General features: G+C 28.3%; 1 protein-coding gene across 1 annotated transcript in view; it reads left to right on the forward strand.

Moving 5' to 3' along the window:
- Window positions 1–15,097, forward strand: part of LOC111424332 (uncharacterized) — a 43,040-nt gene that overhangs the window by 5,300 nt on the left and 22,643 nt on the right. The window contains exons 3-5 of the mRNA XM_023057833.2: window positions 10,225–10,454; window positions 10,508–10,684; window positions 10,813–10,896. Coding sequence (XP_022913601.2) covers window positions 10,225–10,454; window positions 10,508–10,684; window positions 10,813–10,896 — 491 coding nt within the window. The remainder of the gene's footprint in view (window positions 1–10,224; window positions 10,455–10,507; window positions 10,685–10,812; window positions 10,897–15,097) is intronic.

A 15,097-nucleotide genomic window follows, 5' to 3' on the forward strand; every position in this document is an offset into this window, starting at 1 on the left:
TAATTGCCTATTTTATAGTCTTATTATGTCCGCGATAACTGCTCAATTCGATGCACCAACGAGCGTTGAAAAGTATTTATCTCATATTTCCATCATAATTATCCGATTTCTTTTATCACACTTTAATAAACTTAAATTATACGTAGAATTTTTGATTGAACTTTTTACTTACATAAGACATCATTTCCATATACATTTTAGTCCTATTTGAAATAAGAATTACGCGCTCACTACCTTTTTTTATTTTTTTATAGGAATAAGAATCATAAATACGGTTATTACGAAAATCGTAGCTATTTTACAATCACTTTTATTGTTGTTAGTACTTTTTATTTCGTTAAACGATGATCTAATAAGTAGCTAGGTTTTATAATGGGATTAAATTGTATGTTTGAATGTTATACAATTACCATAGATAAATTAATTAGGTGCAAAAAGCGTTTAAATTGGACGTGATTATGTTAACTTTCTATGGTTAAAGTAAAAGCCCATTTAATGAATTTTAATAACACTACAAAAAGTTTTTGTATTTAATTATTTGGGTATTAAAGTGTACTCTTATACAATTTCATGGCTTTATTATTTATGACTGTAAGCGATATTATTTGTTTGATTTATTATTTAAATAATTTTAAGAATTTTTAGTTATTTATATGGAAATTTTTTAAATAAGTCCTTGAAAACAACGATAAGTATAAAGTTGTATTAACCTTTTTTAGCAACTTCACTGTTAATTGAGTGATAAATAAGTTTGTAAAGCTTAGAGTTGCTGTTGCATTTTTCCAAGAAACGTAATAAATATAATGATTGTTATGTTTAATCACTCGATTTTAAAAAATCGTGAAAAAGCTAAATTTTAAGTTATCGTTATGAAATGTTCAAAAATAATACAATACACTGTCAGCTTTCTAATGAAAAAACCCGTTTTTGAAAATATCAATTAGTTCTTAAGATAAAACTTTGTATACAGCATTCAGTTTTAGTAATAAACATTTTTTTAAATCAATTTTAAAAATTCGTGAAAAATTGATTTTCTTATAAATCAATACGAAATTATCACCACTTATTAAGAAAATTATGAGCTTTTCAGTGAACAAAACCGCATCTCAAAATATCTTTTGGTTTTTGAGATATTAACTTTTAAACTGATTTTTGTCACCTTGTAACGTTATTTTTAATCATTCGATTTTAAAAAATCGTGAAAAATCGAATTCTTAAGTTATTGTTATGAATTTTTTTGAAATAATACAATAAAGTGTCATCTTTTTAATGAAAAAACCCGTTTTTGAAAATATCAATTAGTTCTTAAGATAAACCTTTTTATACAGCATGCAGTTTTTACGATAAAAATGTTTTGAAATTAATTTTAAAAATTCGTGAAAAATTGATTTTTTCATAAATCAATACGAAATTAGCACCACTTATTAAGAAAATTATGAGCTTTTCAACGAAGAAAACCGCATCTCAAAGTATCTTTTGGTTTTTGAGATATTAACTTTTAAACTGATTTTCGTCACCTTGTAACGTTATTTTTAATCATTCGATTTTAAAAAAATCGTGAAAAATCGAATTCTTAAGTTATCGTTATGAATTTTTCTGAAATAATACAATAAAGTGTCATCTTTTTAATGAAAAAAACCGTTTTTGAAAATATCAATTAGTTCTTAAGATAAACCTTTTTATACAGCATTCAGTTTTTACGATAAAAATTTTTTGAAATCAAATTTTAAAAATTCGTGAAAAATTAATTTTTTCATAAATCAACACGAAATTATCACCACTTATTAAGAAAATTATGAGCTTTTTAATGAACAAAACCGCATCTCAAAATGTGTTTTGGTTTTTGAGATATTAACTTTTAAACTGATTTTCCTCACCTTGTAACGTTATTTTTTATCATTCGATTTTTAAAAAATCGTGAAAAATCGAATTCTTAAGTTATCGTCATAAAATTTTCAGAAATAATACAATAAAGTGTTACCTTTTTAATGAAAAAAACTGTTTTTGAAAATATCAATTAGTTCTTAAGATAAAACTTTTATACAGCATTCAGTTTTTGTAATAAACATTTTTTTAAGTCAATTTTAAAAATTGGTGGAAAATTTATTTTCTCATAAATCAATACGAAATTATCACCACTTATTAAGAAAATCATGAGCTTTTCAATGAACAAAACCGCATCTCAAAATATCTTTTGATTTTTGAGATATTAACTTTAAAACTGATTTTCTTCACCTTGTTCACGTTATGTTTAATCATTCGATTTTAAAAAATCGTGAAAAATCGAATTCTTAAGTTATTGTTGTGAATTTTTCAGAAATAATACAATAAAGTGTCATCTTTTTAATGGAGAAACCCGTTTTTGAAAATATCAATTAGTTCTTAAGATAAACCATTTTATACAGCATGCAGTTTTTACGATAAAAATGTTTTGAAATCAATTTTAAAAATTCGTGAAAAATTGATTTTTTCATAAATCAATACGAAATTAGCACCACTTATTAAGAAAATTATGAGCTTTTCAATGAAGAAAACCGCATCGCAAAATATCTTTTGGTTTTTGAGATATTAACTTTAAAACTGATTTTTCTCACCTTGTAACGTTATATTTAATCATTCGATTTTAAAAAAATCGTGAAAAATCGAATTTTTAAGTTATCGTTATGAATTTTTCTGAAATAATACAATAAAGTGTCATCTTTTTAATGAAACAAACCGTTTTTGAAAATATCAATTAGTTCTTAAGATAAACCTTTTTATACAGCATTCAGTTTTTACGATAAAAATTTTTTGAAATTAATTTTAAAAATTCGTGAAAAATTAATTTTTTCATAAATCAACACGAAATTATCACCACTTATAAAGAAAACTATGAGCTTTTCAATGAAGCAAACCGCGTTTCAAAATATTTTTTGGTTTTTGAGATATTAACTTTTAAACTGATTTTCGTCACCTAGTAACGTTATTTTTAATCATTCGATTTAAAAAAAATCGTGAAAAATCGAATTCTTAAGTTATCGTTATGAATTTTTCTGAAATAATACAATAAAGTGTCATCTTTTTAATGAAAAAAACCGTTTTTGAAACTATCAATTAGTTCTTAAGAAAAAACTTTTTATACAGCATTCAGTTTTTACAATAAAAATTTTTTGAAATCAATTTTAAAAATTCGTGGAAAATTGATTTTCTCATAAATCAATACGAAATTATCACCACTTATTAAGAAAATTATGAGCTTTTCAATGAAGAAAACCGCATCTCAAAGTATCTTTTGGTTTTTGAGATATTAACTTTTAAACTGATTTTCGCCACCTTGTAAAGTTATGTTTAATCACTCGATTTTAAAAAATCGTGAAAAATCGAATTCTTAAGTTATCGTTATGAAATTTGCAGAAATAATACAATAAAGTGTCATCTTTTTAATGAAAAAAACCGTTTTTGAAAATATCAATTAGTTCTTAAGATAAAAATTTTTATACAGTATTCAGTTTTTACGATAAAAATTTTTTGAAATCAATTTTAAAAATTCGTGAAAAATTGATTTTTTCATAAATCAACACGAAATTATCACCACTTATAAAGAAAACCATGAGCTTTTCAATGAAGCAAACCGCGTTTCAAAATATTTTTTGGTTTTTGAGATATTAACTTTTAAACTGATTTTTCTCACTTTGTAACATTATATTTAATCATTCGATTTTAAAAAATCGTTAAAAATCGTATTGTGAAGTTATCGTTATGAAATTTTCAGAAATAATAGAATAAAGTGTCATCTTTTTAATGAAAAAACTCATTTTTGAAAATATTAATTAGTTCTTAAGATAAAGCTGTTTATACAGCATTCAGTTTATCTATGTTTAATCTTTAGAATTTAAAAAATCGAATTCTTAAGTTATCAATATGAAACACCACATCCTTGAGAAGCAGGTGTTTGGATTTCGAAATTACAACAAATCACGTTTGGTCTAACTGACCCAGATGCTTCGAACGACTGACTCCAGAGCAACTTGGGAATACTTGATCACTTATCTGAAAATCAGCAGATATGTTATCATCGAAATATTGATGATTTTATAGTTGATTTAGTAGCTCAAATTCAAAATCGTCTGCTAATTACAAAAATATTCATAAGTTATTTCTGTCCTACATTTATTACGATTATTTTAAGAAAACAAATCAACCTGGAGTTTTTTTAACGTAACATATTTTATAATAAAGTTATTCGTAAGATTTATTGCGACATTAATGCCAATACACCGTTAATTTATGCAAATAAAAAGCGTCACTTTACTATATTGTTAGATAGCGCGTTGGTAATAATTAACGAAACACCGTATGGTAAGCAAAAAATGCCGTTTCACGATTTACGAGTTAAAAGTCTTAATAATTACCAAGAAACTTTTACTATGATACAAGTAATCGAGAAATTACCAATTCAAATTTAATGCTTGAAAGAGCGACCAAAAGGTTTTAAAAGGCTTATTATAAAGGTATTTAAAAAATAAAGAGGTAGTCGATAAAGCCCACCACTTTTTATAAACAGTTACCTATGTGTTGTTGTTCCGGTCAACCAGAACGACGTTGTAATTACCTTACTTCCGGCGAAATTCAGTCCTCTATAAAGCTCATACCGTTGTTATACCTCCCGTCTGCAAAATCAACGTTAATTTATATTGTGAATTATAAAGAACATTTTCAAACGGATTTTCCACCTCGGTTAATATTAAATCTTACAAATCGCATTTACAATTAATGAGATAATCGAAATAGTTGTGATTATGTAGTTTAGTAATTGTGTTGTTGGTTTACTGGAATGGTTTGAAGTTTATGCTTGGCTTAATCGTTTTGTGTTATTACAAATCAAAGTGTGAATATTTTCTAAAGGATTAACCGTTTAATCGTTCATAATTACAGTAAGAAGCGTGAGAGAATTTCAAGAAGATTTTGAATAGTGAGTAATAATTTAAGTTGCAACAATTTTATTCTTCAAGTTAAAATGAGAAAATTTCATTTCGATTATGATTCTTTTTGGTATCAATACATGCTTCGGTGCACTTTCATCGTTCGACCTTAGTTGTTTCATGGATTTTGCTCATATATTCTAAAATAGTACTAGTAACCTAAATGTTTTAAAATAGAAAGCTTCGATTTATTATTAAGGTTGGTAATTGTGGTATTGTATTTATTTATTTTTTAAGTGAAGGTTTTGAAAATAGTTGTAAAGCAGTTAAATGAGAAGATAAAGAGAAATTTTTTTTATGTCAACATTAGAAATACAATGATAAAATGACAACTTTCAGAAGTTTTCTACAATAGCTATTGTGATGCATCTTGTTAAGTAAGATAACCTTGTGAATCACTTTCTTAATAGTATTTAATGCAAAAACTAATAAAAAGGTGTTTTATATATAATGTAGGTTGAATATGTAATGTAGTTTGACCTTTTGTTAAAAATACTTTTTGCTGTCTTCTGCTATTACCAGTCTTTGTAGTAACACAATCAAGCCAATTTTGCTTTCATTATCCATTATATTAACCGATGTACTTTTTAATTAGTGATCTTTCTCTACATATCTTTGTCTACTTTCGCCCCTCAGGAGGTTCTGTTTTATCATTTACTTTATCAAGTATCGAGAGCAAGCGCTACTCTCCTTCAGCAGTTAATTAATCTTTTCTTCTTAATTTCCCCACTTGATGCACTATGTGGCCCGCTTTTCCATTCAAAACTTTCATTAGTATAATTTATTATCTATTGAATTTCGTCTTTTTAGATACTTATATGTCTAAAGAAACTTTGCTCTGCATTTATAATTAAACAATGAAGCAGCAACTTTACCAATTCTGTCAATTTCAGAAGCTTTCAGAGGTCTCTTGGAAGGTTGTGAAGCTTTAATGAATGTTGGTTTGTAAATCTTGTTTTTTCGGACCTTAAAAATTTTAAAATGGTAGCTTCTAGGATAAAGAAATCCTTCTAATCCCTGCCATACTAAGTCTTGCTAGTAAATGAACGGTTGTCAAAGGCACTAGAAATTTTAATGAAATCGACTACATTAAGATTGCTCGATCACATATCCTGAAAGCGCAGTCTTTCACTATAACACTGCGTTCAGAAAAATTTACTGTAGGTACATAGGTGCATAGGTACGTAGCAAAAAGCTAAAAATGCGACTCGTAATGACCAAAAAAATGGAGAGCAATTCTTATTTTTGCCATTTAATGATCTTTAATTTTCAGATGTTGTAGAGTTACTTGAGTTACATAATTTTGAACTGATATAAGAAAAGCTTGAGTTTCTAACTCAACCTAACCATTAGATAACGACGTTTAAAGCCGTAACGTAATATACATAATGTCATAGCATTTTACAACATTTAACCCTTTGTGTCCCGACGGTACTTTAAAGTACCGGTAGTTTTAAACACTCATTTTAAACTGTAGTGCATTTTAAACTGTATTCCGTGCATTTAGAGCTGTCGGTACTTTCTATTATACAAGAAAGAAACTGTATAAAAAATGATACAATCCGCACTGTAGGGTTTTTAATTTTGTTTAATGTTGTTGAATTTTTAATTTAACATCTTTTTTTGACACTTTTTGGTTATACGAAAATGTAAGTTTTATTTCAACATTTTTTTTCTCAATATTTTTCCAATCCAACCCAACGATTATTATACATCATTTTAAAGAGAAAACTTTGAGCTTTAATTTAGAACAAGTCTCTTTCGTTAATTTCAATAAATACGGCTTCCAGGAATTTTTAAATTAGCATCTTTTTTGACACTTTTCGGTTATATGAGAATGTAAGTTTTATTTCAACATTTTTTTTCTCAATATTTTTCCAATCCAACCCAACGATTATTATACATCATTTTAAAGAGAAAACTTTGAGCTTTAATTTAGAACAAGTCTCTTTCGTTAATTTCAATAAATACGGCTTCCAGGAATTTTTAAATTAGCATCTTTTTTGACACTTTTAGGTTATACGAAAATGTAAGTTTTATTTCAACACTTTTTTTCTCAATATTTTTCCAATCCAACTCAACAATTATTATACATCATTTTAAAGAGAAAACTTTGAGCTTTAATTTAGAACAAGTCTCTTTCGTTAATTTCAATAAATACGGCTTCCAGGAATTTTTAAATTAGCATCTTTTTTGACACTTTTCGGTTATATGAGAATGTAAGTTTTATTTCAACATTTTTTTTCTCAATATTTTTCCAATCCAACCCAACGATTATTATACATCATTTTAAAGAGAAAACTTTGAGCTTTAATTTAGAACAAGTCTCTTTCGTTAATTTCAATAAATACGGCTTCCAGGAATTTTTAAATTAGCATCTTTTTTGACACTTTTCGGTTATATGAGAATGTAAGTTTTATTTCAACATTTTTTTTCTCAATATTTTTCCAATCCAACCCAACGATTATTATACATCATTTTAAAGAGAAAACTTTGAGCTTTAATTTAGAACAAGTCTCTTTCGTTAATTTCAATAAATACGGCTTCCAGGAATTTTTAAATTAGCATCTTTTTTGACACTTTTAGGTTATACGAAAATGTAAGTTTTATTTCAACATTTTTTTTCACAATATTTTTCCAATCCAACCCAACGCTTATTATACATCATTTTAAAGAGAAAACTTTGAGCTTTAATTTAAAACAAGTCTCTTTCGTTAATTTCAATAAATACGGCTTCCAGGAATTTTTAAATTAGCATCTTTTTTGACACTTTTAGGTTATACGAAAATGTAAGTTTTATTTCAACACTTTTTTTCTCAATATTTTTCCGATCCAACCCAACAATTATTATACATCATTTTAAAGAGAAACCTTTGAGCTTTAATTTAGAACAAGTCTTATTTCTTAATTTCAATAAATACGGCTTCCAAGAATTTTTAAATTAGCATCTTTTTTTGACACATTTAGGTTATACGAAAATGTAAGTTTTATTTCAACATTTTTTTTCTCAATATTTTTCCAATCCAACCCAACGATTATTATACATCATTTTAAAGAGAAAACTTTGAGCTTTAATTTAGAACAAGTCTCTTTCGTTAATTTCAATAAATACGGCTTCCAGGAATTTTTAAATTAGCATCTTTTTTGACACTTTTCGGTTATATGAGAATGTAAGTTTTATTTCAACATGTTTTTTCTCAATATTTTTCCAATCCAACCCAACAATTATTATACATCATTTTAAAGAGAAACCTTTGAGCTTTAATTTAGAACAAGTCTTATTCCTTAATTTCAATAAATACGGCTTCCAAGAATTTTTAAATTAGCATCTTTTTTTGACACATTTAGGTTATACGAAAATGTAAGTTTTATTTCAACATTTTTTTTCTCAATATTTTTCCAATCCAACCCAACGATTATTATATATCAATTTAAACAGAAAGTTTTAAGCTTCAATTTAAAATAACTGTCATTTCTTAATTTCAATAAACACGGCTTCCAGAAAATTTTGAATTAGCATCTTTTTTGACACACGAAAATGTTAGTTTTGCTCAATATGTTTTTTCTCAATATTCTATCAGATTTTCGTCGTTCTGTAGCTACAACTCTGATAAATAAATATTCAAATTTACTGCGGCCACGAAAATGTCGTAGCGCAAGTTCAAAAGAAAGACGAAGTTGTGAAAATTGTTCTGCCAAAGCTAGACCCCACTCAAAATGTACTGCGTGCAATGTTTATTTATGTTGTAATGAAAGAAAGAACTGTTTTTCTGAATATCATAATGTGATTTAGCTAAAGCAAGTGTTACTTATTTTCTAACGTAATAAAAAATGTATTATTTTTATATTAGTAATAAAAGTTTTTCTATACTGCAACATCACTGAAATATATTTTAATGCTTGAACAGCCTTACAATAGAGGAAAAGGAAACAATTCGCTCCAAACTTGTGAATTCTTTATGTCTTCATACAATGCAGATGCGAAATAAAATCAGCTTTTATAATAAAAGTGTTTTAAAATTTATTTAACATAACAATCAAATTATTTAAAAATGTTTAAGTTTTTATTTCTTATAATGTTCTACGTATAGTTTTTATTATAACTGTTATAATTTCTTGGAGTTAATGTTGTATATAAACAAATTTTCATACTCAACTTGTTAACTGATTAGTATTGTAGAGTTACATAATACTCTTAGAGCGTCACAATTGAAGAGAAAGTACTGGTACTTTAAAACCAGGTTACACTTCTTGTTATGTAACAACCAATAAAAATAAAACAAAAAAAATTATAATACTAAGTTTCTTTAAAAATCTTTAAGGATTAAATAAAAAACAATTTAAAAGGTAAAAATAATCACAAATTTATTTCACATTAAAAAGCCTTAATGAATTTCTTAATCTCTATCGAAGAAAATACTAGCTGAAGTGGTCCTTGTAGCTTCTTGCTGATGATCGTAAAGGAGAATCTTAACGATAACAGCCTCGATGGCGCAAATCATAAACATCATCATAAAAAAATCCATCCCAGCGTGTCCAATTTTTTGTAAAGCGGGATTGAACGTATGTTTTACGGTGATTTCATCGAGATTCGTCACGAGACCGAAGAACAACATCACAGACTTGAACCGCCACAGCAATTTGTACAAATAAGTTGTAGCCTTCCGCGCGCCCCATTTATGGGATTTAAAACGTTTTTTTTCTTCTTTTCTACCTTGATGTACTTGCTTTAAGTACAGGTACGAATTATTGCGACCGTTTTCGACCCGAACGGCTGTTTTTACCGTACCAAACTGAACTGTTGAGCACTCACGCTGTTTGTTGGCTAAAGGAAGAAAGTAAAAGCGGAATACGTCGCGGTTCGCCACTTTCTTCTTTGGATTGGATTGGAGTAAAAATCAGATGTGTGTCAGTAGTTGTTATGAGAGTGTTGCGCAACTTTGTTGGGTAACAACATTTTTAGGGTTTCTTATTTTTTTAATTTTAATTTTCATTGAAAAAAAAATTATTTTTGGCTCTTTAAATAACTTTGTGTTCTCAAATTTCCTACATGTTAACAATTGTTATGTTCATATTATGTTTGTTAATATTTAACAAACTTATTATATCAAAATCGTGAAACATATAGAATCTGCAAATATTTTGATACATTTTAAGATAAGAAATGATATCATTGTTACATTTAAACATGTCATGGTTTATTTTTAAATAAGAAAAATTGTTTCAAATTTAATTTTTATAAAATTTTATGATTTTCTTATAGAAATACCAAAGCTTCAAAACCTTGGCACTGTAACGTTTGCGGTGGACAATTTAGATCGATCCAAGGAGTTCTCGAGGTTGAAAGAGTCGCAACGTGCACGAAATGCAAACAAAAAATTTGCAAAATTCGATGCTCGAATCGAGATCCATTGAAAGGATGGATTTGTCAGCTTTGTCAGCAACCAGAAGCTTGGTTCAAAGTAATTTTAAACGCCATACATCCAAATAAAGGTACATCTCTTAATTCACTTTTTATCCTTTTAGATTTATTTTTAACCTTTTAGGGACAATTTTTTCAAATATGGACCAAGAAGGAATCGACGAATTAGATGAAGACTTAAGGGAATTAAGGAAGAAAGAACGTGAGCAAGTTCGTGATTTTATCGAACGATTAGTCGAATCTTTATTAGGTGGCACTTTGGATGATGTAAATATAAGGCGATTATACAACGATAGAAAATGTAAGTTTATTTATTTGTTTTTTTTTAAATTTTGGTTTAGATAATACTTAGGTAAATCGTGATTAATTTTGAAATAAGAAAAAGTACTAATTACTCGCTTTGTGGTTATTACTAACTTGGGTTTACAGACGATGCTCTGTTCGAGAGGTATCATTCAGATCTCAGCAACGCTTTAACAGACCTTGGGTCAGCCTTGCATATCTCCATATCCAGTAAGTGCTAAACAAAACTAAATTATTAACTGTTGTTGCAAGAAAATTAAATGATATATTGATAATGTCGCAGTAATAAGGAAACATTCATGTTTATATTCTAGTAAAATCTAACACAGGCAAATATATCTATGTATATAGTGTAAAATTTGAATATTTTCTTATTAAAAATTTCTTTCAACCTAAAATGTCCAGACAAAGAATAATAGGATAAATAAATATTTGTATTTTCTATCTCCAATATAGTTATTTTTGACTTATGTATCGTGATAGTGATGGTATAACCGGAATCAAAAGTTAAAAGATCAAAAACAATATCGTATGATGGCGTAGATTGTAGACTAGAGAAATTTAATTTCACGGATATGGGGAAATGACATCGATGGAAAAAAGATTTGAAAGCAACATGATCGTAATGGGACTTTCGAATAGATCTAACAATATATATAGATTAGGTTGGGTTAAATAGCTGTATAAAAAAGTTCTTTTTTGTTCGATCATTCGTATTTACACTAAATTCTAAGAAAAGCCCAATCTCTAAATTCATTTCTTAGCTCTCCGATTGATTTATAAAAATTTGTGACATACAAAGTAATAAAGAAGGTCATCTCAATTCGAGTCTTCCCCTATCTGGTAACTCCTCGCTCCGATGATCCAAGTTCTAGGATGATTTAGGGATGCTGAATAAGTTTTCTGCAATTTTTAGGACTTCCATTTTCAAAGGGGAACATCTTCTGGATTTCTTTTTATTTCAATATTTGACATATGATATTGACGATCCAATAGATTACTGACTTGCGAGTTTGTTATTTCATGTCTTCATTCAAAATCTAATACCTGATAATAACTTATTTTCAAATTGGGGAATAAAACAACAATTTGTTATAATTGGAGCAAAGTTTTGAAAAAGGATATCACTATAAAAGCAAGGTTGGCTGAGAGTCAAAATGCGAAAAAGTTGCAGGATGATTCATAATCAGTGAATTAAACAGAAGATTTAAAATAAAAGTACTTAAGAAATTTAGATAGAATATGCTCATACAATATCCTAATCAAATAATAAATTCCAATCAGATGTTACGCATGTTATGTAATTTTATATTGCAACCATATACAAGAATGTAGAAAGTGACCATACTTTTCTTTTTGGATTTATCAAAATAACACCTAACCTGAGAAATAATCCAGAACCAAAAACAAAAGCACATAAAATAAACATGGAATCACTGTAGGGCTAATAAAATTCGATTAAAAGAAAAAATTGAAACGAATTCGATAGAAGAACAGAAAGATATTACTAAAAATCCCTGGACTACATTAATCGCATAATGTTGAGTTAATTGTGATGAAGGAGCATTGGATGGTCCAGAACTAGGTGGAGAGACAAAATTCGACGATACAATTGTAGTGAATTGTGTTTTATTGTATTATAACGCATTTAGTGTGTCCTAGAGAAACATGACACAGTTGGCTAAGAAACTTGACTTCATGATGTGGGTGTAGAAATCCGATTAGTACAGGAATAATAGATAAGTAGAAATAATATAGTGATCCATACAAATACTGGCAGTACGCTAAACCCAACTAGCAAATGGATAGTATCAAAACACGAACCTGACAGGATGAGGATTACTATGTGAGGCAGCATCATCATTGGTTTCTTTCATAAATATAAGGTCTGAATTGTTTTATAGCGTATAGTAGCTAAAAGCACCTTTTACTTGGTTGAATAGCGGCTCTTTTTGTTTCTCATTCACTTTTGCGAGACAAATAAGTTTAGCCTGTCCGATTTTCCTTGTGATAATATGGCTTCAGAGTAACATTAGGAGCGTCTGGCGTAATGAAGTGTGAGATGATGTGTCTTTGTATGATGATTCAATAGTTTTTTTTATATTTATAAACATTATATAAATGATTTATTTTTTCCTATAATTAAACCAGTAGATCAAGAACAGATGTTATTTCCTTTTATGTTTTTGAAAGTGGGAACCATTGGATTTTTGCATACTTATCATTTCAGATGGAAATTAGCACTTTGTAGCGTCGCCATTATTTTCGAGATTTTGGTTATTCGAGGTTCTTCGATGGTATCATTCTCTTGTAACCCACGAAAAACATTGTCCATAACCCAATTATGGAGAATTTTTGTCAGTCATCATAACCTGTGATGAAAAGGAAAACATCTATGGAAACGATCTTTCTAAAATTTTTGGATTACCATTGCTTTTTTAGCTTACCATATCTTTTTGCGACACTACTGGTTGATCATGATCATATGCTTTCCTTATGTCTTTTCGAAGCAAATCTTCCTTGCTTTTTAATTTCTTTACGTGTTAGTCCTGACAGCAGGAGATGCTCGAATTGTTATTACAGCTTTTTTCAGAAGCTTAAGTTTCTTCTTCAAATGCTCTTCCATAACATTAAATAATCTTTTAGGTGTTCGTTGCATTGTTGAAATAGGTCTTTTATTTCTTGACTTTGGCATATCCATTGTATAATTAGTCCTGGAGAGAGAGCAAATTTAGGTTGGAAATTTCGCATTGCTCTATGCGGTATGCCACACTTGCATTTGTTGTTAAGAGTTGCGGTACTTGTATCGCTTCTTATAATTTCAATTATCGACGACATACAATAGATCAGAATCATAGGGGACATGTAGAAAGAAATCGCTTTGTGGTTCTTAAATATACTTAGAATTCTTTAAATCTTCTTAGAATATACTTAAGAAGGCTTTAGTTCTTGTCAAGTGTGAATTGTTTATGGGTTAAGTTGGCTTGCATTGCGGTTGAGTTACTTTAGAGGTGTTTCAACTAGCTTGAAAGGTGGATTCCTTTGTGGTTATGTTCACTTAGCGTTGGATTAACTTGATTTGGAGTTGAATGACTTTGTAGTTAAGTTGCTTTAGAGTTGGATTGACTTACTTTTCGGTTAAGTTTGATCTTTGGGGTTGCTTTTTAGCAGTTGAGTTACTTTGTAGTTGATGTGCTTTGAAGAGTGATTAGTTTATTCCTCTGATTATATGTTTTTATATTTTCAGTTTGGTGCTTTAATATTACTGATAGGAACATATTTGATTTTTGCATTTGAACCATTTAGCAAAACTAACTCATTCAGATTTATTATTATTATTTATAGCCGTTTTTATAATTTATATTATTAAATACACTTAAAACGTACTTATTTCATAACATTCGATTATTTTTAATAATCCCACTGTTTTAATAGCAAAAATACAGATATTTCATTATTACTACGACAACATAAACCATTTTCTTGTAATGCTTTAGTTTCTAAATAATTTTATATTATTAAACTAATTGCACGTTGAAACATATCTAATTTAAACTAAATAAATAACAAATCCATATAAATCATAACAATTCCTAACTGTACATTTTTCATATTTGTTTCCATTTAAAATAAAATAATATTAGTTCCGGCTTAAAAAGACAACTTTTTTCTTATCGTATTCTTAAGTATTATTCGATATAATAACAAGTTTTAGTCATCTCTTCCTGTTCGTTCAATCACATCGTTTTCAAAGAAATATGTTTGTTAATGTATTTCACATCTCCGAAACTGAATCGAAACATTTTAAATGTTTCAAATGTGGTTGTTTTCTTAACGTGGCTCCGATACGGTTAATTAATAGGAAATTATTGTGCGGAAGATGTCCGACATTAAGTTCTCCGACGATAACCAATGGTGAAGTAGTTCCTTTAATTGAAATGGTTTTAAAAAATAGTGTTTTCCCGTGCCGATATTACCAACAAGGCTGTGTGGAATTGCTTAAATTTAATGCCGCTACAAAACACGAATTTTCTTGTAAATTCAAAACGATTAATTGTTTTCTGGATGGTTGTAAATGGACGGGACCTATGCACAAGAACCCCACGCACGTGGCAAGGAGTCATCCTGCAAAAATAATCAAGCCTTTTGAAAAAATGAGGATTGACATCGATGAACCATCGGTTTATCGTAGATTATTACTACATGGTGACAAAGTTTATGTAGCCTCAATTAAAATTTCTTCGACGGTTTTACGGTATTCTGTTTTTGGTTTACATGAGCAAACAGAATATTGTAATTATAAATACGACGTTTGTTTGAATCAAGCCGATGTGAGTTTTACTCGTTCCAATCAAACTTTGGATTATCAAGATTGGGCTACATTTATTGAAACTCAACCTATAGCGAAAAA

This window comes from Onthophagus taurus, chromosome 6, assembly GCF_036711975.1.
Source record: "Onthophagus taurus isolate NC chromosome 6, IU_Otau_3.0, whole genome shotgun sequence".
In the NCBI taxonomy this organism is placed as follows: Eukaryota; Metazoa; Arthropoda; class Insecta; order Coleoptera; family Scarabaeidae; genus Onthophagus; species Onthophagus taurus.